This window comes from Nycticebus coucang, chromosome 14 (genome assembly GCF_027406575.1).
Source record: "Nycticebus coucang isolate mNycCou1 chromosome 14, mNycCou1.pri, whole genome shotgun sequence".
Taxonomy (NCBI): Eukaryota; Metazoa; Chordata; class Mammalia; order Primates; family Lorisidae; genus Nycticebus; species Nycticebus coucang.
In genome coordinates, this window is record NC_069793.1 from 55,127,710 (window position 1) to 55,152,325 (window position 24,616).

Here is a 24,616-nt window from a genome sequence, read left to right on the forward strand (position 1 = left end):
AGTCTCACTGTACCGCCCTCGGGTAGAGTGCCGTGGCGTCACACGGCTCACAGCAACCTCTAACTCTTGGGCTTACGCGATTCTCTTGCCTCAGCCTCCCGAGCAGCTGGGACTACAGGCGCCCGCCACAACGCCCGGCTATTTTTTTGTTGCAGTTTGGCCGGGGCTGGGTTTGAACCCACCACCCTTGGCATATGGGGCCAGCGCCCTACTCACTGAGCCACAGGCGCCGCCCTGACCAGCCACTTTTGATGGTCATTATGTTCTGACCTCTATTACATAAGAGGCAATAATGTATGCAGCTTGCTGTACTTGTCACTAAATGACAAGGGTGTGTCATCTGTTTATTCAAAGTTTAAATAGTAAGTTGTCTTGGTCCATTTGTACTACTATATACAAAGGATGAGGGGGTCTATACCAGCACTGTATCACTTTAGTGAGCTGAGTTTGTCTAGAAGACTTGGAGAAGCAGCTTTAATCTGCTGCTATTAATGTTGGTCTTTGCATCTCTAGGTCAGCTTAAATTTTATGTATGTTATGGAATCTCTGTTCTCTTAGGAAGAGCCTTCTCTTAACTTTGGGATTTATTTTAAATATAACTTTTCCTTCTCCCCCAGTAGAGATTATAGTACAGTCTCCAAAAACACTTTTGACTTTAAGTGCTAATTCCCAGACTAACCCGGAGTTTGGGAATGCCGCCAAAATATCTAGCTGATGTAGTTATCTTTTTTTAAATTTAGAGACAGCATCTCATTCTGTCATCCCCAGCTGAAATACAGTGGTGCGATCATAGCTCATTGTAACCTTGAATTCTTGGCTTCAATCATCCTGCCTCAGCCTCTTGAATAGCTGGGACTACAGGTGCATGTATGATAGAGTTGCACTGTATTGCCTGCCTTCAAGCGATCCTCTTGCCTCAGCTTCCCAAGCATGAGCCACCTATATTATTCTTTATGTAGGAAAACCTATTCACTTTTAAGTTTCTCCTTTTCTTTAAAACAACCCTCGATATGCTGATGCACTGATTTCAGCAGCATTCTGTCACCTACACATTACTTCCATAGCACACACATCTTTCCCCCAGATTTCAGCCCTGGGTCTAGGGGGTTGTGGTACAGTGAGAGATCAGTCTTACAGCTGCCTAAGACTATGCTTTTGTCAAGGCCCCGTAATAAATCATACCAACAAACCAGATTTGTCGGACTCCTTTGGTTTCTCAGCTGCTTTGTCATTTGGAGAATGTTTTGCATCTTTAGCCCTTTCTAGAAGTACATGGAAACCTTTACCATGAGCCAACGTATTAAGCACTATTGCAAGGGTAGCCAGCCTCATTAAGGGTAAAAGGTGGACTTTAGTAGACACTAATAAATCGTCACAGATAATCACCAAAATTTAAACTACATTGAACAGAACTGAGTTTAAGACTGGTGTTTTAATTTTAGGTCATTCTTTTTACAAAGACAGTATGCCTATTACACAAGATGCTCTGCTAATAAATCTTTGCCAAAGACAGTATAGTCATTCATGTAATCACTTTTTTTTTATACAGTGTCTAACTTTGTCAACCTTGGTAGAGTGCTATGGCATCACAGCTCACAGCAACCTCAAACTCTTGGGCTCAAGTGATCCTCTTGCCTCAGTTTTTCTATTTTCAGTAGAGATGGGGTCTCACTTTTGCTCAGGCTGAACTGAGCTTTTGCTCAACCGCCTGAGCTCAAGCAATCTACCCGCCTCAGTTCCCAGAGTGCTAGCATTACAGGCATGCATTACATTTATTGTTAAAGTTGGCTAGAGTAGAAGTGAAATCAGAGAGAGATATTGGTAAAGTTCGTGGGGATGATGCCATGAAGAAAACAGAAGTGTACAAATGGACCAAATGTTTTTGTGAAGGGAGAGAAACTCACTAATGAGAGGTCAGGGCCTGAGTAAGCAACAGAACTGACAATAACACTGCAAGAAAATTCCTTGAGTTATGCCTCAAAATCATGCTGTGAGAAGCATGGCAGGCCAGATAAACATCAATAGCGAAAGTCAGGAAAATCTTGGCATGAGAAAGGTGTGGGTCTTGTATCCTGACAGTGCACTGTGAGGAAGTTTTTAGCCAGTGAACAAGTAACTATATTACAACACCCTCCCTACTCACCTGATCTGGCCCCCAAGGACTTTTTTTCTTTACTTGAGGATAAAGGAAAATACTGAAAGCAGACATATTGATGATATTCAGGACATCAAGGGTAGTATGACAGCTCTGATGGCCATTCCAGAAAGAGTTCCAAAACTGCTTAGAAGGGTGGATCAGGCACTGGCTTGGTGAGTAGGTTACCAAGGGGAATGTGGTCTCTTTCAGAAGTGAGTATATAGCACTAGTCACAGTATCTTAATACAGTGTGCCACCATTTTATTACCTGCAGAGAAACAACTTCCTTAATACTGACAGGTTTTGTTTTTTTTAAAAAAAGGATCGCTCCTTGGGCGGCGCCTGTGGCTCAAGGAGTAGGGCACTGGTCCCATATGCCAGAGGTAGTGGGTTCAAACACAGCCCTGGCCAAAAACCACAAAAAAAAGGATCGCTCCTATTTACAAAATGATTTTCTGCTAAAGCCTGTCATTAACAAACATGAACTTTCAAAAATTTCCCAAAAGTCCTGCAACCTCATCTAGAAATTAATACATATTAACATTCATGATCTATAACAAACCAATTTGGTATTAAGCTAAAGGAAATCATAAAAATTGACACATATATATCTGATGTATCAGAAATTACCATTTGAGCACTAAATAGTTTATAGGTCTAATGTTAAGTTGAAATCTAATAATGGAGGTTAAGTTATATGAGACAGGAAGCATACTTGTTCTCAAAGACATGCCAATACATTTTCTTAAAGCAAAACCTCATACTGTGTATGGGAATAACTAAAACCTTTATTAGATATGATTTTCCAATAACAGTAATCTGAAAACTGGAATTATCAATTCAAAGAGCAATGAAGTCTGAAAATTTAAAAAGTAGACTAGGTATCAGGGGACAACAGGTAAAGGAAGACAAGAATGTTTCTTTAATACTTTTCAATATTCCCTCTGTACACAATGTTGCATATGTACAACTCCATTTTTATTTTATTGATTTTATATAATAGTGAAATCCCTTTAAGCAACCTAGGTATATAGTTGGTGTCCAACTTGGGGGGTGGGGTAAGGGTAGAAACACACCTGATTAACAGTTTTCACCCACACATTTTAGACAATTTTTTTTTTTGCCAAGATTTTAGTAGTAAATTCATAAATATAGGAAATACTTTCACTTCTTCAGTGTTAAAATAGAAAGCCAAACAATGCCAACAGTATTGGCTTAATTATTGGTATACAAGAAAAACACAACACCAATGGATTTTCTTAATTATGCATTTTAAATTTCAATATGTGCATTTGTTTCACTTTTACAGTTATAAATGTTCTAATCTGTTTTAGATAACAGTATGTAATAGTTTTTAATCTATTGAGATGTTGCTTTCAATTTGAAATATTGTGTGTATACATATGTATAAAAAATAACCCAATGTATGACTCATCTGACAGATGTTTAAGATCAATAAGGGCTTATTTTTCAACATGCAGTTAGGAAGAGAGGGAAGCAAGCCAACCTCTCTACACCGTCTTGTTGCTGGGCTCATTTTGCAGTGGTATCAATAGTGGTTTTTGGAGGGAACCATGTGCCTTCAGCCTATACAGTTAAGATCAGATACCACAATCAACAAGAGGGATAGAGGATATGGGGAAAATGGGAGTGGGCAGGTGTTAAATGTCAAATTTTAAGTGTGCGCTTTCTACTTTATAAGTATAGGACAAAAATAGGCCAATAAGGAAAAAATTTTATAATCAGGGAAAAAACTACAATCAAATCAAGACATAATAGCCGAATTAAGTTTTTTTAATAGGTTGCATATATAGATGTTTAGCCATACTCTTATCTTCAAGAGTAGAACTCGATATCCAATTTACATGCCTCAGATACCACCTTTCTTACTTGTTTACAGTAAGGTCTTGTATCCAAATATCCACTTGCACACTGAGAGCTTTAAGAAAAAACAGGACACAGAGGAAGTTGCCATTTTTAGCAGCAATGAAATATCACTACCCCCTTTTTACATACCGAATTCAAGTCACAATCAGAGGTGAGTGTACCACAAAGTCACTAGGTACAAAATTGCTAGTTCATTTTTAAATTAATAACTTGAAATTACCCCTGCCCCCCTCCCCATGATATCCCTTCTTTTTATAAACAGCAAACATTTTGCTATTTTATACATAGGCTAGCAGGCTTGTTTCAATATGAAAGTGCTAATTCATTTACAGATTTTTTTTTAATCAGTTATGTAGTGCTACAATAAATGTCCAATAGTCTACATAGGAACAATCTTTGATGAATGGAAATGATGAAGGTTGAATAAGGCTATCAGATTACCTTATCTTATTTACATACAAAGAATAGATATCCAATGGTGAGGAAAAGACAGAAATTGGACATACTCATAGGTGTAAAAATTGTATCTACCTTTGAGCTTTATATACTGTAAATGAGACATTTTAAATAGTCCTGTAGCCCATGCCTATTTTTTTCCTCAGAAAAAGAAAAGCTGCCTTCATGGCATCCCCTCTTGTTTCAGATTTCCACAGTGTCACTTTAAAGCTTCAGTCAGGATCTTACTTTCTTCAAAAAATAAAGAAAATACCCACTAAATTATCTCCCTCCCCAAATCCCTCTGGATTCTTTTCCAGTGCCAGGGTGCATGATCAGGTCCCATCTCCTGGGTTTTTTTTTTTTGTCCATCTATCGATCAGTTAGTTTAGAGTAGATAACATGAACCAGTTCTGGAACCACTACTAGGAGGAACACAAGCTCTTCACTACAATCACACAGCAGGAAAGAAAGTGATAAACTCAATTCATCCCTGGTGCCGGGCCTCCAAAATTGAAAGAACTTGGCACAACTGGAGCACTGAATTTGTACCCTCCATGCTTCTCAATCATTTTGGATTCTAGAAAACAAATAAGTAAAATTTAACAGAGTATTCAATCATCTACTGACTTGGGGGGAGGGTTGATAAGATATTAATAAACCAATAGCTTAACCACTGATATGGTACCAGTAATAGCCAAGAAATTCCTAAGTCTATCTTTAGTCTTCTTCCAAATATACAGGGACAAGCACTATGTGGAGAATATAATCTCTGCTACTGTATGCTGTAGACCCCATAGCCATTTTTCATTCCCCAGTGTTAAGAAAAAAATCTTTTAGGTGGCGCCCACATACACCAAGGCAGGTGGGTTCGAGCCCGGCCTGGGCCTGCTAAACAACAGTGACAACTGCAACAAAAAAATAGCTGGGCGTTACGGTGGGTGCCTAAAGTCCCAGCTACTCGGGAGGCTGAGGCAAGAGAACTGCTTAAGCCCAAGAGTTTGAGGTTGCTGTGAGCAGTGACGCCATAGCACTCTACACAGTTAGACCTGTCTCAAACAAACAAAAACTTTTTCTTTTTACCAGCCACCCTTGGTATATGGGGCCAGCACCCTACTCACTGAGCCATAGGCTCTGTCCCCAAACAAAAAATCTTTTAGATACAAAATTTTGAGTTAAAAATATCAGTAAAGTCTGATCTCTAAATCCAATGAATCAAATGAAGCAAGCAAATACAAAACGTAACACTTCAGAAGTCTATGCCTTATTTGTAAGGAGGACCCTTCTTTGACTATAATTATAAAGCTAGTTTAGTTAATGGTGTTAGCATAATGAAATGTGTACAAATGAAAACTTGCCTGGGATTTTCTTTAATAGTTTTCTATTTTAAATTGCACATGAACTTTATGGACACCTTGTACTCCTGAGGAAAAAAAACACTTCCTAACTTTTTAAATTTTTGGCTTCCTAATAGAACTTTCTTTTTTTTTTTGTAGAGACAGAGTCTCACTGTACCGCCCTCGGGTAGAGTGCCGTGGCGTCACACGGCTCACAGCAACCTCTAACTCTTGGGCCTACGCGATTCTCTTGCTTCAGCCTCCCAAGCAGCTGGGACTACAGGCGCCCGCCACAACGCCCGGCTATTTTTTTGTTGCAGTTTGGCCGGGGCTGGGTTTGAACCGGCCACCCTCAGCATATGGGGCCGGCGCCCTACTCACTGAGCCACAGGCGCCGCCCCCCTAATAGAACTTTCTATTAAATGCATCACCATAAGCTTAAGCACTCTTATACACTGAAAACAGTCTTTAACTATATTTAAAAATAAACCGTAGCAAAAAACAAAATTCATTTTTCCTATGTTAAATCCCTCAGATTAGAGTTAATTCCTAACACCTGCAACAACTATCTATACCCTTTCTATAATTTTAAAATTCAGAAGTTGTATATAAAGTTATTAATTGGTTAACATACCATGGGCTGCTCTTCTCTGATCAGCCAGAGTTGCTATGTCCTGTAACTGTTTTCTTTGTTCTTCATTAAGACCATGAGTCAGAGCCTGATACCACACAGGATTACGATTTTGAATAGCTATCCAAACAAAAACAAGGGGAAAGAAAAAGAACATTAATAAGAGGTCTGGTAGCTCCTATCCTGTTTCTCCTATCCCATCTACTCCCAACACTAAAATTCTGATCTATTTTGTGTTTTCCCAATAATTTTTAAAGTTATTTTATTTGTGAGACAAAGATATAGGAATAAAAATTAATTCATTTATCTTTATGCTTTAAAAAATCTATTCATTGTTGGCCAGGCACAGTGGCTCATGCCAGTAATCCTAGCACTCTGGGAGGCTGAGGCAGGCAGATTGCTTGAGCTCAGGAGTTTGAAACCAGCCTGAGCAAAAGTGAGATCCCATCTCTACTAAAAATAGAAAAACTAGCTGGACATTGTAGTGGGCGTCTATAATTTCAGCTACTTGGGTGACTGAGGGCAAGAAGATTTCTTGGGCCCAGAAGTTTGAGGTTGCTGTGAACTATGACACCACAGCCCTCAATCAAGGATGACAGACCGAGACTCGATCTCAAAAATAAACAAAACAATCTATTCATTCTTGTTATTTATTTTTCTAGCAAACAAGGATTCAGAGTTTAAACCCATTCTCACATAATGAAAAAATGTAGAGGACTTCAGGAATGAAATTAATCTAACCACATTAAATAAAAGATTTAGAGTTGTCTAGGCTCATCCTAGCACTCTGGGAGGCTGAGGCAGATGGACTGCCCAGGCTCAGGAGTTCAAGACATGCCTGAAAAGTACTATTTTTACTTTAGTAAAAATAGAAAAACTAGCCAGGTGTTGTGGTGGGTGTCTATAGTCCCGGCTACTTGGGAGGCTGAGGCAAAAGGATCACTCAAACCTAGCAGTTTGAGGTTGCTGTGAGTACTCTATACAGGAGACAGAGTAAGACTCTTATCTTAAAAAAAAAAAAAAAAGATTCAGAGTTAAAGCAACTTGAAAATAATGAAGGCTACTTTGGTTAGAACTCTCAAATCTCTAAATTAAAAAAGAAAAATGAGAAGTAGATGCAGGTAAATGATGAATAATATAAAATAAGCACCTTATTTTTCTTGTCTTCCCTACTCCAAACATTTCCTTCAATAATTGATTTTCTTTCCATAGAAAGGCAGCTTTACAGTCCCCCAGTTAAAATTAAAATGGTCACACATTTTTATATTATGGCCTAAATAATGGTCAAATTCAGAGGGGACATTTCCCCTAAATATCACAAAATCAGGTGTTAAAATCTCACCATCTTTAACAAGAACATGGGCCCTATATTAGAAACAATCTTTTAGGGATTGACATGTGTTTATATCTACAAAACACAAGGCATACACAAAGCAAGTCAGTAGTTCTTGGCACCACAATCAGTTCTGCTGGCATGCAGCGCAGAAACCATTCCTTTGTATTTCTCCAATCCTGCATCAAAACTGCTTTGTCATGGGCTTGGAAGACTAAACCCTTGGTTATCAGAGAATTCCCAATGCCTAGGAACGATATATAATAGTAGTAAATTCCAGAAGGAAAGGGTGTTTCAAGGATAGTGGGAATTTAATCTTTTAAACTGAATGGTGGAATACAGATATTATACATTGTTGAAATCAAAGTAAATAATGGTAAAAACCAAAGTGACTACTAGTATTCTGGAGCCACACACATTATTCCTGGAAAAGTCTGACTGCAAAGAAATTAAAAATTCTTAAGATCAAGTTACCTGTTACAAGCTGAAAATCTGAATAAACTGAAAAGTATTGACTTAGTAATAACTGAACTGGTTAAAATATCACAGAAGACAGAAAAAAAGAATAGCGAATAGTGTGGCTTTAGATAGGAAAAAAAAACACAAATACTTTAACAAATAACTAACAGAAACACATAAGTAAGAAAGAGTGTTACTTCTGAGGTCAGCTGGGAGATTGTGAATCAGAAGTCAGAAAGAGAAAACTGTCACTGTTTAACTTTTAAAAACTACATTATTTTTCCATGATGTGATCTTTCATTATTACATTCTAAATGTAAAATTAATAGGATGAAGAAAGAATATTCAAACTCTACAGCAAACAAAATAAAAAAGAACAAAGATTCTAAAGCAACATTAGAAATTATTTTTGTTACTTTGCCTAACAATCTTTTTCTAGTTTGGGTTTGGTATCTCCAAAACCCTTTGTTTCAGAGGCAGAGAGAAGGTGGCACCTGTAGCTCAGCGGGTAGGGTGCTGGCCACAGGTCACATACAGCAAGACTGGCAGGTACAAACCCACTTAGGCCCGCTAAACAACAATGACAACAACAATAACAAAGAAGAAAAACTAGCCAGGTGTTGTGGCAGGCACCTGTAGTTCCAGCTACTTGGGAGGCTGAGGCAAGAGAATCGCTTAAGCCCAGGAGTTCGAGGCTGCTGTGAGCTGTCATGCCATGGCACTCTACTGAGGGCCACAAAGTGAGACTCTTGTCTCAAAAAAAAAAAAGAGGCAGAGAGAAATTACAAGAATTCATTCAATCTATACATAACAAGTCGACTTACTTTGAAATATAGCTTTAAATATCTGATACTCATCAACAGGGTTATCTTCATCATCAATGATTGTGGAATAGCCTTCCAGAGCAGTCTCCTCAGCATCATCTTCTTCCCAATCCTCATCATCTCCATCTTCCCCTGCTTGCTTAGCTAGAATCTCCAAATATTCTTGCCCATCTTCATCAATATCATCTTCATCACTCCCCAGTTCCTCTGCCAAGTCAAAAAATAGGTACTTTTGTTTTTTGTTTTTGTTTTTTTTATTGTTGGGGATTCACTGAGGGTACAATAAGCCAGGTTATACACTGATTGCAATTGTTAGGTAAAGTCCCTCTTGCAATCATGTCAAAAATAGGTACTTTTGTAATAGTAAAATATTTTGTTTTCAATGAAGTGACAACTGTATCAATCACTGTTAGCAAATTAAAAATCACAACTGAATAAATACTTAGTTTTTGGTACTAACAGATGGTAAGATAGATGACAGGATACATTAAGACAACATTAAAAACATAAATCTTGGGCCAGGCAAGGTAGCTCATGCCTGTAATCCTAGCACTCTGGGAGGCCAAGATAGTTGGATTGCCTGAGCTCACAAGTTTAAGACCAGCCTGAGCAAGAATGAGATCCCCATCTCTAAAAACAGCCAGGAATAGTAGTGGGCACCTGTTGTCCCAGCTACTCAGGAGGCTGAGACAAGAGACTCACTTGAGCCCAAGAGGTGGAGGTTGCTGTGAGCCATGATGCCACAACACTCTACCAATGGTGACAAAATGAAACTGTCTCAAAAATAATAAATAAAATAAAAACATAAATCTAACAGTTACTATAATGACATGTGTACCTTTGTATGTGTTAATTACAATCAGATGTAAGTGCCCTGTGCTAAGCATTACGTTAAGTGTATAAGGAAGTCTTTCTATGAATAAGCAACACGAAAACATTTGGCTATGACCCCACATTTCTTTGGGAGAAGGACCAGAAGACAAGTTAAATACAGTGATATTTCTATGTATAGAAGTTTTGTGTTCTTCCACCAAAATCGCTTACCGGTTTCATCATCATCCTCAGCTTCATCATCATCATCACTGTCATTCTCATGTTCTGCATGGCAAGCATATGCTCTTTTTAATCCATTAAATAAAAGGATAAAAGCTGGCAAAATCTGTCCAGAAACCTGATTTAAAACTTGTGGTATCTGTTCCATATCAATAAGAGCACACAATCCAAGAACACACATCTTTCTGTCATGAAGCCTAAATGGGGGGGGGGAAAAAAGATTTCTCTCTTTTTCTTAAATAAGCAGTTTCTCACAAAGGAAACAATAAATAAAATTGTAAATTATGTTACTTACCCCAAGAAACAGTCAACATCATTAAGCCACTGTGTAATAAAATGATTTGTAACTGGCTCAACATTATTGGGGAAGCGAAGATTTTCTAAGGTATTGAGTAGCAGGTGTGGATTATAATATAAAGCTGCAATTGCAACTTGTAGACACATCGTTCGAAGTTCACTTGTCTTAACCTCTCTTGTTAGTCTTTCTAAAGCTGCTTCAACAAATAAGGGAATGCACTGTAAAGAAAGAGCGAGATATACCGAGACTGTCATTAAGAGCATCCTGAGAATCCTAGTAAATGTGGAATGTAAAGGTCTTAGCAAAATAACTAAGAAAATGCCACGAAAGTTATGTTAACTAGTGTGATGAAAATGTGTCAAACAGTCTATGAACCAAGTGTATGGGGCCCCATGATCATACTAATGTATATAGCTATGATTTAATAAAAAAAATAAATAAATAAAGAGCATCCTGACTATCCTACCCATATTAATCTGTCACCTCAACTAACTCTTTCGTTCTGTTAGATGACCAATATTTATTATTCACTAGAAAATCTAATTTTAGTGAAAGTCAAGTCTTCATGGAGCTATTACAGCCTTACCACATCAATTATGGCTTCACAATGTTCCTGTTAAAACGGACAGTGGAAACCTACTAAATCTACTGAGAATCTTAAGCCGAAATTTACCTTGCCTAATAACAAAGTATCAATAAAACTTACCAATCATACCTCTATATATGTTAAAATATGACCATTACTATATATCAATTAAATTTTAAACTATTTAAAAAGTTTAGGTGTCACAATAAACAAAAATGTATAGAATATACAACAAATGCCCCCAAAAGGAAGAGAAAAATGTGGAAGGCAAAGACTGTGAAGCCTCAAATATGAGTCATCACTAGCCTCACTGACCTGGTCGATGCCACGCCCTTTGCACTGTAGAATAATGACCTCTAACAATTTCGCTGCATGACACTCTGCATCTTCTCCTGCAACTCCAGTAAGAACCTGATGAACACAATATAAGATGCAGTGAGGCTTTATGAAATCTTTGAATCAGTTATCTTTAAACCAGAGAAACAATTCTCCTTTTCCTGTGTACAAGCTCTGAGTATTGCTTAAGGTATTCTAGTTAATATGAATTACTGCAGTGTTCATTGTGCAGATGACAAAGCACAGATGTGATCAAAGCATTTATCCTATAGTGACAACTATATAGCATGTTGACAGCTACTAAATTCGCATACAAGAAATGAAGAATACATAACTTGATATGCTAGTAAAACCTTAGAAGACTGTAAATTTACAGATAAGGGTTCTGTAAAAGAACAGTAGATAGTATAGATACTTATCTATTCCCAGAGTATTAACATAAACAATGTAATTGGCAGCAAATGATAAATAGCGTAACCAAATGATTATTTTGACTACGTGTTCAGAAGGGAAAGATATCAATCAAGAACAAGCATATCTAAAACCTTCACAAGACAAGACAATTAATTTTTTTTTTTTTTTGAGACAGTTTCATTATGTTGCCCTTGGTAGAGTGCCGTAACGTCACAGCTCACAGCAACTTCAAACTCTTGGGCTTAAGGGATTTGTTGTAGTTGTCATTGTTGTTTAGCAGGCCCAGGTCAGGTCTGAATCCACCAGCCTCAGTGTATGTGGTGGGCGCCCTACCCACTGTGCTACATATGCCGTAATAGCCTGCAACAAACATTGGTGGAAATTCAAATGCTACTCATTACAACAACTTTGATGCTGATGGATCCCAAATCAAAACCAATCTATAGGGGGAAATAAATTTATCCCGTACCTCTAGTTACAAGATTTTTAGTTCTTTTTCTTTTTAAGACAGAATCTCACTTTGGTAGGGTGCCATGGCGTCACAGCTCACAGCAACCTCAAACTCTTGGGCTCAAGCAATTCTCTTGCCTCAGCCTCCCAAGCAGCTGGGACTACAGGCACCTGCCACAATGTCCGGCTATTTTTAGAGACAAAGCCTCACTCTGGCTCAGGCTGGTTTCAAATCTGTGAGAGCTCAGGGCAATCCAACCGCCTCAGCCTCTCAGAGTGCTAAAATTACAGGTATGACCCACTGAGTCTGATCTTTTAGTTTGTTTTGAGACAAGGTCTTGCTATAACCCAGACTCAAATTCAGTGGCACAACCACAGTTCATTGTAGCCTTAAATTCCTAGACTCAAGTGATCTTCCCACGTCAGCCTACATGTACCACCACACCAAGCTAAATTTTTTTTTTTTTTGGCCAGAGACAAGGTCTTGCTATGTTACCTAGGCTGTTCTCGAATTCCTGGCCTTAACCAATCTTCCTACCTGGGGCTCCCGAAGTGCTAAATTACAGGTGTGAGCCACTGCACCCAACCTACAATTTCATAAATTTTACAGTGGTAGCTTCATGAAATCTGATATTATATAAAAATAACCTACCTTTTTGCACATACTGTATATCATTTCAAGATATTTGGTATCAGATAGAAGTGTGTCTGTATCAACTGTTACATAATTATGGAGAAGAGGCATCATATCTGTATTAATAAAAAGCATCAGTCACACATTTTTACTAATACAAATGCTTTATCTTTGCTTCTGAAAAATTTACTTAGAAGAAGACAAACCTATGAGATTGTTTTGTTTTTAATACCCACTTGGAATACAAATATATTCACTTCAAAGAAGCAGTTGGAACATTCAAAAGTATATGTTCGAATCAAAAGCTACAAATAAATCAAAATAAGGGGAAAATCCTAAGTATTACTGATTTGACTTACCTGTAAAGTAATCAAAACCATCTTGCTGAAAGACTTCAAATACAAGGGGTAGTAACTGCCACATTTGTGGAGACACTTGTTGACACGTCAAACTATGTGCTAAAGAGAAGATCTCTTCATAGAATTCTGAAAAAGAATACTTAGGTATTAAAAAAAAAAATGCTTGTTCATGTGAAATAGCACTAAATTCTTAGCACAATCAGAGGTATAATACCTAAGACATGCTGTTGTAAAACAGTACCAATGACCTGTAAGCAGATTCCCTCAAGTTGCTGGGTTATCTAAAAGAAAAGAAAAAAATAATATGGAATTGCAGCACACTGAATGAATTACTAAAATAATGCATACTGTAATTCAATACACTTAAATATAAAGTCCATGTCGTTGAGAAATCATTTTAAGTCTTTGTTTTAAAATGATTTATATATTATGAAATAGTGAGCCAGTCTGAGATTGAAATTTAATGAAATACCAGTATAGTGGGAAAAATACAAGGAATAACCAGCTCAGTTTACCTAAAAATGAAGGAAAAAATAACATCCCAGAAAAGGTCAAACTGCTATAAAAATTTAAAAAGTTACAATTCTGAAGAAAGCCTATAGTTTCTTCATGTTTATAAATAGATTAATTCAGGCCTGATGTAACTGAAAAGCCACTGTGAGTGACTTACAGAGACATTATCTGATGAAAGGCATTATTCCCAGTAATCCCAATAATTCTTAAATTACCTCCATTTTTCAAATGATATTAGATATAATAAAGCATGGAATGTGAACTCAGGCCCCAAGTCATTCAAGACTGACAGGAAAAAGAAAAAAAAAAAAAAAAGACTGACAGGAAATATAAATATGTCTGTAATTGTCAGTAGGAACCTCAACACCACCCAAAATCTGAGGACCATAAAAATATTAAAGGATCAGGAGAACATGATAATATCTACTAATCAGATACAAAAGCCAAGACATTCATTTCAAATACATGGCATTTAATACATTTTGAATGCGTCAAACAGAATAAACAATTCATCTGGTAAATAAAGTAGCTACTGGATTGCTCATGGCTCCTGCCTATCCCCAACTACAATACAGAAAACAAAAGTTACTAGTTTTCTGCAAAAGGCAACACGTAGATGATCTGAAAACAATGCACAGTTTATGGGTAAGAAATAGGTTAGCATTTTAAACCTGAAATTCTTGACAGTGGTTACTTCTAGGGAAAGGAAATAAGTAGGGAAAAGAGTGATCTCCTGAGGGCTCTAATTACATCTACCTGAAATTGTTTTCCCTTTTATTTATTTATTTATTTTATTTTTTTTGTAGAGACAGAGTCTCACTTTATGGCCCTCGGTAGAGTGCCGTGGCCTCACACAGCTCACAGCAACCTCCAACTCCTGGGCTTAAGCAATTCTCTTGCCTCAGCCTCCCGAGTAGCTGGGACTACAGTATTTATTTATTTTTGAGAGAGGACCCTGCTCTGTCACCCAGGTTAAAGTACAATAGCATATCATAGCTAACTACAGCCTCAAATTCCTGGGCACAAGAAATCCTCCTGCCTCAGCCATAGTGCTCAGCGACTACATATTTGTATTTTTGGTAGAGAGTCTCGCTATATTGCTCAGGAAGGTCTCTAATTCTTGGCCTCAAGCAATCCTCCTGCCATAGCCTGTCAAAGGGCTAGGATTATAGGCACAAGCCACTACACTGGGCCTAAAAATATTTTTCTTTCTTTCTTTTTTTGAGATAGAGTTTCAACTTTGTTGCCCTCACTAGAGTGCAATCGTGTCACAGCACACAATAACCTCAAACTCTTGGGTTCAAGCGATTCTTTTGCTTCTGCCTCCCAAGGAGCTGGGACTACCGGTATCCACCACAATGCCAAGCCATTTTTTAGAGACAGGGTCTCACTCTTGCTCAGGCTTGTTTTGAATTCCTGAGCTCAAGTGATCTGCCCATCTCGGCCTCAAGAGTGCAAGAGTCCTAGGATTATAGGCATGTGCCACCGCGCCCCACCCACAAATTTTCTTTTCTAATAGAAGAGTCTGAAGAACATATTGTAAAATGATAAAATGTAACAAATCCAAGTGGTGATTAAGAAGTATACTGGTTAAATTATATTAAGAAAAATAAGCCAAGGACAGAAAGACAAATGTTACATGTACTCATTCACACATGGGAGCTAAATATTAAAAACAATTGTTGTGGAGACAGTATAGAATGGTCATTACCAGAGGCTGGAAAAGGTAGAAGGGGGTGAGGGGATAAAGTGGGGATACTTAATGAGGGCAAAAGTGTTTTCAGACAGTTAAATAGATATACCTTATAAATATATACAACTAGTATGTATCCATAACCACCAAAAAACTGGAAAAAAAAAAAAGAGGTATTGGTTATATTTTTTCTGTTCTTTATGCCTTTTTTTAAGACAGTCTCACTTTGTTGCCCTTGGTAGAATGCCATGGTGTCACAGCTCACAGCAACCTCAACATCTTGGGCTCAAGCAATTCTCTTGCCTAGCCTCCCAAGTAGCTGGGACTTACAGGCACCTGCCATAACACCTGGCTATTTTTTAGAGACAGGGGTCTCACTCTGGCTCAGGCTGGTCTCGAACCTATGAGCTCAGGCAATTTCCCGGCCTCAGCCTCCCAAGTGGGGTTTACAGGTGTGATCCACTGCACCCAACTCTTTATGCTTTTCTATGCGTTTTAAATAATTTCATTTTTAAAAATCCATTAATTATCATTCTTTTCCAAAAGACAACAGGAAAAGAGAAAAATCAGGAAGATGATGGTGATGGTTACATAAAAATGTGAATGTAATTAATGCTAATGAACTGTATGCTTAGAAATGGTTAAGAGGATAAATTTTCTGGTGTGTATAGTTCATCAAAAAATTTTAAACAAATTTATAAAAGCATGGAAACTAAGAAGAATACATTTTCCTGGGAATCACACTATATACTTCAGGATCTGAGAAATGTTAACAAAGCAAGGAGCCCAAGATAAAGAGATCATAAAACAAGTATACGCTTTCTATTTCTTCTATTATTTTAGAACATAAAGTATTTATAAGGTACTAATCTTATCCTTACAAAAGAGAAATATTTAAAAATGGCAAAATCAAGGCTGGGCACAGTGGCTAATGCGTATGATCCTGCCACACAAAAAAAGAAATTAAAAAGTTAGCCAGGGGCGGTGGTGCGTAGCTACAGTGCCAGCTACTTAAGAGGCTGACGGAGATCACTTGAACCCACGAGTCCAAGGTTACAGTGAGGATAGGATCACAGCACTACAGCCTGGGCTAGGAAGGGAGATTCTGTCTCTTTAAAAAAATAAAATAAAGAAAGGTCAAAATCAAGGTGAACTAGATGATCAGAGAGTTATGTAAGTCAGAGCCCTTAAAAAAAAAGGCAGAGAACATTGCTTAAAATGACTTTTTTATTATTTAAAAACAAAACAAAACTGACATAGACTAGTCATTGCATTATAAAAGAGTTTGACATTCCCTAAAAACTGTGCCAACACTGGGTCATTTTCTTACCTCTTTGTGATCTTCCACTACACTAAGAAGTGTGTCAATTGTATTCAGAATTCCCATAGCAGTGACTGCTTTGTCATCACTTCCTTCTTCATCTGGCCCAGTCTGAATCACTTGGTTAAATGTCATTGCCTAGATTCAAAAGAATATAACTCAGGTTTCTTATTGAAGCATTATAAACACATTTTGGTCTGTGACTTTTTTTTTTTTTGAGACAGAGTCTGACTATGCCGCCCTCGGTAGAGTGTCGTGGCATCACAGCTCACATTGACCCCAAACTCTAGGGCAGTTTTTCTCAACCTTCCTAATGCAACAACCCTTTAATGCAGTTCCTGTGGGTGTCGACCCACAGGTTGAGAACTGCTGCTCTAGGGCTTAAGTGATTCTCTTGCCTCAGACTCCCAAGTAGCTGGGACTAGAGGTGCCCGCTACAACACCCAGTTATTGTTTTGTGTTGTTATAGTTGTCGTTGTTTGGCAGGCCAAGGCTGGATTCGAACCTGCCAGCTCCAGTGTATGTGGCCGGCACCCTTGCTGCCAAGCCTTGGTCTCTGACTTTTAATTCTAAACTGTTCTCACGAAATACCACGACAAATCAATGTCTCCAAAGGACTAGTAAGAGCTTGAGCTACGAAATCAAACGGTCCTGCTATGCCACTTACTGGTTGACTTTAAGCAATCTATTCGGCCTCTCTTGACCCTTCCTGATATGTCAATTGGACTGCATAGAGAGACTTAGGAGGATTAAATAAGGAAAGGAACAGAAAGAGATCCATATGATGAATATTTTCATTAATATTACTAACAATTGACAATGCCCCAAACAGACATATTTAATCATCAACGGGTTTCTAGAACTGCCTTTTGTAAAATTTAATCATTTTCAGCATTCCAGGAAACTACACAGATAACCAAGATGACAATATGGTAGCCAGAGGTAGCAGTTAAGAATATAATACCATGGAGTTCCAAACATGAAGGCCAGCCTCACTTTGTCTAGCTATGGCCAATTTATTCAACCCTTTTATACCACATATTTTCTTTATATGAAATATGAATAAACACAGTATTGTGTGAGAATTAAATAGGTAAATATCTGTCAAGGGTTAAGAATAGTACTTGGTAAATATCTGTCAAGGGTTAAGAATAGTACTTGCTATACAGTAAAGTCTGTGAACTATTTATTATATGGTAAATAAAGCAAACCACTTGTAACACAGTTCCAGGAACATAGTAAAAGAAAAACTGAAATACTTGTATAAATGATAGGCTCAAACAACATACCAAATGTTGTGTCATTTCTACTGCAATAGGAGTAACTTCTTCACTATATTCACAGATCATTTTCTGAATCACATTGGTAAGGTCATCATTTTCTGTTTCTCTTATAATATGAAGGAGAGCCTGCATTACAGGTCTGATGAATGGTGTGATGTATTCTTTAGCTATAAGAGAAAAAAAAGGAGGGCGTGTAAAAACTTGTGGGGCAAAACTAAAACTTCTTAAAATCTAATACAACACACACCAAAGGGTAAAAAAGAAATACTTTTACATTAAAAGTATGCTCATGGGCAGGCAGCGTCTGTGGCTCAGTGAGCAGGGCGCCGGCCCCATACACCAATGGTGGTGGGTTCAAACCCAGCACCGGCCAAACTGCAACAAAAAAAATAGCCGGGCGTTGGGACAGGTGCCTGTAGTCCCAGCTACTGGGGAGGCTGAGGCAAGAGAATTGCCTAAACCCAGGAGTTGGAGGTTGCTGTGAGCTGTGATGTCATAGCACTCTACCAAGGGTGATAAAGTGAGACTCTGTCTCTAAAAAAAAAAAAAAAAGTATGCTCAATTTCTAGTATTATGTGTTTTATAATTACATGTAAAGATATTCTTTTTTTTTTTTTTTTGAGATACAGTGTCCCTCGGTACAGTGCCATGGCATCACAGCAACCTCAAACTCTTGGGCTTAAGAGATTCTCTTGCCTCAGCCTCCCAAATGGCTGTCATTACAGGCAGCCACCGTAACACCCAGCTATTTTTTGGCTGCTGTTGTCATAGTTGTTTTCAGACCGGGCCAGGTTAAACCCACCAGCCCTGGTGTATGTGGCCAGTGCCCTAACCATTGGACAATGGACGCCAAGCCACATTCACTGTTCTTGACAACAAATCATTTACCTTTTTCTTGCAGTTTTTGGCCAGGGCTGGGTTTGAACCCACCACCTCCTGTATATGGGGCCGGTGCCCTACCCCTTTGAGCCACAGGTGCTGCCCCTATTTACCTTTTTCTTGATTGCTGATCAACACTTGAAGAGCAATGGCAGCTTCAACTTTCACAGGCATTTCTCTATCATCAATAAGACATCTTCTTGTCAGCTCCAAGGCTGTTTGAAGGTTCTGATCACTTTTGAACTTTACTTCACAAAAATAATGAAGTACCCAGCAAGCCTTAGTAGAAAATGCAATGAATTACTTAGTAGAAAATGCACTAAATTCCCCCAAATTCATCTCTATTCCCAGAGTTCTGTGTGCGGGAATTTGGAGGCTGGCCAGTGGTAGGTGTGTCGTAAGAGACAACACTAGACCGGTACTATGATCCCAAGTTTCTTTTTGGCTGCATGATGTTTGTGTGGATAGCAAGATCTGCATGCAAAACACAGACAGACACTGCTACCAGTCATAGATGAAAACTATGCACACATTACAACAGCCACTTAAAGATTTACATTAAACAAAAGTCTAAAATAAATACGGGTTCTCAAGTGAACATTAAAAGGTTTCAATATTAAAATCCGTAGTCGTTCATAACAAAAAGCTATTTATACCGTCTAAATCTATTGAAATAAAATTTAGAGTCATTCATTTGAGATAATTACACAGGAACATCACTATGTACAACATGAAAATTTATTATTTGTCAATTAAAATAAACTTTAAAAAGGTCATTCACTACAAAACATAAATGTGTAATACACAGCTTTAAAACATACCCTTGCTCTCATATAGCCCAGTTCACTGCTGAAGAGAGGGAACACATGATTCTGCAACATGTATTCCATCTGATCTTTATAGATCTTTTTCTGTAAATATAAACAACAATTATTTTGATACAGTTCCAAATATACCATCATCTTAATTTCAAAATTGATACACCAGTGTTAAAAAATGACTATTAATGTCATGCCACCCACTGGGATTCTCTGAATCCCAGGATTTACAACCAAATTTCCCCCTTTTTTTTTTTTTGAGACAGAGTCTCATTTTGTTGCTCTCAGTAGAGTGCCATGACATCATAGCTCACAGCAACCCCAAACTCTTGGGTTCAAGCCAATTATCTTGCCTCAGCCTCCCGAGTAGCTAGGACTACAGGTGCCTGCAACAATACCCGGCTATTTTTAGAGATGAGGTCTCCCTCTGGCTCAGGCTGGTCTCGAACCTGTGAGCTTAGGCAATCCACCCACCTCGGCCTCCCAGAGTGCTAGGATTACAGGTATGACCCACTGCACCCTAGCCTACAACCAAATTTCTTATTCTAGAATTTTACCCACCAACAAAACACTCAATACACTTTTACATGTTTTTATAGCACGTATTAGAAAGTCACTATACCAGATCTTAACAGTAATGGTATTTCATTATTTATTGGAAAGGTGGTTAATATTATTCCTTACTTTATACAATTTTTTTTCTTATGAAACTTTTTTTGAGACAGATTCTCACTTTGTCACCCAGAATGCCAGGGCATCATAGCTCACAGCAACCTCAAACTCTTAGGCTCAAGTGATCCTCTTGCCTCACTTTTTTAATTTTTTAGTAGAAACGAGGTCTCACTCTTGCTCAGGCTAGTCTTAAACTCTTGAGCTTAAGAGATCCACCCACTTTGTCCTCCCAGAGTGCTAGGATTATACGGTGAACCACTGTACCCAGGCTTTATGAAACTTCTGTAATCATTAAAATTCTCTGTAAAGTTTCTAACTGAACATAATCTGAGAAAAACAACGGATTGGATTCTAAAAAGATACTACATCAAAATGGAATCCAGGGGAAAAAAAAAAGACACTTTCATTAATCTGAAAGTTGAGTATTTTCTAAGTGGTAATAAACTTTTAGAAGAGTTTATTAAGTCAACATTAAAAATATAAAATGCTAGGGGCATCGTCTGTGACTCAAAGGGTAGGGCGCTGGCCCCATATACCAGAGGTGGCGGGTTCAAACCCAGGCCTGGCCAAAAACTGCACCCCCCCCCCCAAAAAAATATATATATACATATATATATATATATATATATATATATAAAATGCCAACAGTATCAATACTTACACAAAACTGGAGAAGACTACAGATATAACAACTAAATGCACTGTGGGATCCCATATGGGATCATGAACCAGGGAAAAGGAAGTAAGTGGTAAATCTTGTGACATATGAAAAAGGTTTGTAGATTGATAGTATCATATAAAAATTAAATTCCTGGTTTTGATAATTGTGCCTGACTATGTAAGATGCTACCATTAAGTGAAGTTGGGTGAAGAATAAGGATAAAGTACTTCAATGTGTCAAGAGAACTCTCAGTAGTCCCAGTCTCCTATAATAAATAATTAGAATGTCTTTAACCTATACTTTGTAAACTAAGAGAAGGACAGGTGGATGAGGACAGAAAAGTTGAAAGGCAGTCCAGGTGGGAGGATCGTGTGAAGCCAAGAGTCCAGATCAGTCTGAGTGAGATCCTGTCTCTTACAAAAAGTATAAAAATTAGCTCAGTGCACGCCTGTTGTCCCAGTTAGTTGGGAGGCTGAGGAAGGAGGATCACTTAAGCTCAGAGTCTGAGACTGCTGTCACAGCACTGCATTCTAATCTTGGGCAACAGAGCAAGACCCTGTCTTAAACAAAGAAAAGCTGAAAGATACAACATCCACACAAAATAACATCCAATTCAGTGAAGAAAGGTTTGTCATAGTGGGAAAGGATAATGACTAAATATTTGCTGCTGCTGCTGCTTCTTCTTCTTCCCTTTTTTTTGTATGTTTGAGACAAGAGTCTTACTCTGTTGCCTGGGGTAGACAGCCATGGCATCATAGTTCACAGCAACCTCAAACTCTTGGGCTTAAGCAATCCTCTTGCCTCAGCGCCCTGAGACTATAGGTGTGCGACACTGCGCCCAGCTAGGTTTTCTTTTTTCTATTTTTTTTTAGTAGAGATGGGGTCTCACTTGTGCTCAGGCTGGTCTCAAACTCCTGAGCACTGCCAAACCTGGCTCAACTCAAGTAATCCACCTGCCTCGGCCTCCCACTGTGCTAGGATTATAGGCGTGAGCCACTGCACCTGGCCATAGATCTTAAATAATAAGTCAGACATAGCATGTACAATTAAGATGTGGCCGCTAAACATAATCTAATCAGCCAGTCCTTGTTATAAAGCTAGTGTAACAAAAGCATGATGTATCTTTTTCTGCTTCCTGATCCAGTCTAGGATCTCACATTGCATTTAGTTGTTATATCTGTAGTCTTCTCCAATTTTATAAGTGTTGATGTGTTTTTTGTTTAACAAACTCCTCGAAAAGGCTTGTACCACTAAGTTAAACAGCAGCATTCAATTTTACAAACTGCCATCAAGATTAATACATTGAGAAGAAAAACACTTTTACAATTATCTTGCAACATGCAAAGATAACTCAGACTAATAAAAGTACTTTCAGCACAAGCCAACAAGAGAAAATAATAATTGGACATATTAAAATCTTATCAAATGATACCTTCAACATTGTACCTCATGGTTGCATTATTGTACACAACTATGATTTAATAAAAAAAATGATACCTTCAAGAAAGTGAAAACGTTTGATCAAAACAAGTTAAAAAGGTACAGAAAAAAGTGAAAACATAACCTAAAGAATGGCAGAAAATTCTTGCAAATCATAATATGAAATATTTCTAACAATTCGACTACTTAAATAAAAATGGGCAATTTGAATAGATATTTCTCTAAAGGATATATTCAAGTGGATAATAAGCACATGAGAAGATTCTCATCATTAGCCATTAAGAAAATGCAAGCCTAAACTACTGTGAGATACTACCTCATATTCCCTAGGACAGCTATGATCGAAAAGACAGAAAATAATACTTGAAGATGTAGAGAAATTGAAATCCTTTTATGTATATATATATATATATATATAAAATGATACATCCACTTCGAAAACAGTCCTGTAACATCTCAAAATATGACCGTCAATTTAGACCCTCTTAGGTATATACCCAAGAGAAATGAAAACATCTGTACACAAATGTTCATAACAGCCCCAAAGTGTAAACTGACAAATGGATAAACAAAACGTGTATATTAATACAATGAAATATAATTTGCAATAAAAACAGTGACACATGCTATCACATAGATAAACCTTGAAAACCTGACAAATAAATGAAGCATTACATTTTATACTGTTCTATTTATATGAAATGTTCAGAAAAAACCAAATTCGTATAGACAAATGAAGACTACGAGTAGCCCATGGTTGGGAGATTTGGGGTTAAACAGGGAGTGAATGCTAATGTGTATAGAGTTTCTTTGGGGAGTCATGAAAATGTTTTGAAATTGCATGGCTGTGATGGCTGTACAACTCTGTGAATAAAATAAAAACTACTGAGGTGTCAACTTTTTGTAAACAATTTGCAAGGGCAAATTGCATGGTTTGTGTACTGGATCTCAACAAAGCCTATTGATTTTATAAAACTAACTGCACACTCACACATATACGCAAAAGAAGCAATACCTTCAGAAGTATTTCTGCTAAAGAGCCAATCATATGCAGGGCTCCATCTTTTTTTCGAGGATTGGCATTTGGTTCTGTAAGGATCTGGTAACAAAATCCCATGGTCTTTTGCAGTACCTAAATTAAAAAGAGCAAAGTAGTACTTTATTGGCTATTCCAACAGTGCTTGAAAAACAGGGGAAAAACACTTTGGGAAGCTGAGGCAGGAGGATCACTTGAGGCCAGGAATTTGAGTGCAGTGAACTGTGAGGATGCCATAGCACTCTACTCAGGATGACAACACAAGACCCTATCTTGAAAAATAAAAATAAAATAAAACCAAAAATAAACAAAAAATCCATACTAACATTTAAAACTGAATGTATATTTGAATAAATTTAAAATAATATAGCAAAAGTTATCTACACATTACTTACCTCTTTCCTCTTACTACAGGCTGTAAACAAAAGTGTCTGGGCAGCAGTGGTAGGAGAAATGAAATCTTCAAACACATCTAAAAAACAAATTTAAAATTAAGACAGAAAATGGCAATTTCAATTTGTTCACCAAACATTTTTACATTACATAGTTTACAAATGATGCTGTTAAAAAAAAAAAGCATGAAGAAAATGTACCAAAACTTCATTTAAAAGTATGAAAATGAACCTATATCCCCATATAATTTATAATACAGTCACAGAAATACAAATTACAAAAAGTACAAAAGATTTTGGTAGGAAGAAGGACTAAAAAAAAGTTAACCAAATCATAATTCTTTACTGCCATGTAGGGACTCATTGTAACTCCAATGTGTCTTCTCAATTCCCATAGATATATACATGATAACTGAGATGGGATCCAAAAATAAAATTGAAACACACTGATTATGTAACAGTTTTGGCGTATGCCTAAAGTATATTCAGCGTTCATAACTTTATAACACTACTGTATTTGTGTCTGTTAAAAAATAAGATTATCATTATCAAATTCCACAGGTAATAAATAACCTCAAAAAGGTCTACAAAAGAGATAAATCACATTAAAAACAAAGTGTTTAGTACCAAACCTGGGGCCATAATACCCCCGAGGTTGGATATGCACAATCACTCTAATCTTTTTTTTTTTGTAGAGACAGAGTCTCACTTTACCGCCTTCAGTAGAGTGCCATG

At 37.5% G+C, this 24,616-nt stretch overlaps 1 protein-coding gene and 1 non-coding gene across 3 annotated transcripts in view; both read right to left on the reverse strand.

Annotated features, from left to right (window-relative positions):
- Positions 1–2,907: 2,907 nt before the first annotated feature.
- Positions 2,908–24,616, reverse strand: part of IPO7 (importin 7) — a 66,785-nt gene continuing 45,076 nt past the window's right edge. For both annotated transcript variants that reach the window (XM_053561352.1, XM_053561353.1), the window contains 15 exons: positions 23,885–23,961; positions 23,469–23,585; positions 19,684–19,773; positions 18,976–19,141; positions 17,990–18,150; positions 16,710–16,838; positions 13,388–13,454; positions 13,174–13,299; positions 12,833–12,930; positions 11,296–11,391; positions 10,392–10,612; positions 10,088–10,293; positions 9,044–9,250; positions 6,431–6,547; positions 2,908–5,039 (listed from right to left, as the gene is read on the reverse strand). In XM_053561352.1, coding sequence (XP_053417327.1) covers positions 4,942–5,039; positions 6,431–6,547; positions 9,044–9,250; positions 10,088–10,293; positions 10,392–10,612; positions 11,296–11,391; positions 12,833–12,930; positions 13,174–13,299; positions 13,388–13,454; positions 16,710–16,838; positions 17,990–18,150; positions 18,976–19,141; positions 19,684–19,773; positions 23,469–23,585; positions 23,885–23,961 — 1,976 coding nt within the window. In that variant the 3' untranslated portion in view covers positions 2,908–4,941. The remainder of the gene's footprint in view (positions 5,040–6,430; positions 6,548–9,043; positions 9,251–10,087; positions 10,294–10,391; positions 10,613–11,295; positions 11,392–12,832; positions 12,931–13,173; positions 13,300–13,387; positions 13,455–16,709; positions 16,839–17,989; positions 18,151–18,975; positions 19,142–19,683; positions 19,774–23,468; positions 23,586–23,884; positions 23,962–24,616) is intronic.
- LOC128566200 (small nucleolar RNA SNORA23) lies at positions 19,218–19,401 on the reverse strand. The gene has a single exon (XR_008374488.1). It is a non-coding gene; the product is annotated as a small nucleolar RNA SNORA23 (small nucleolar RNA).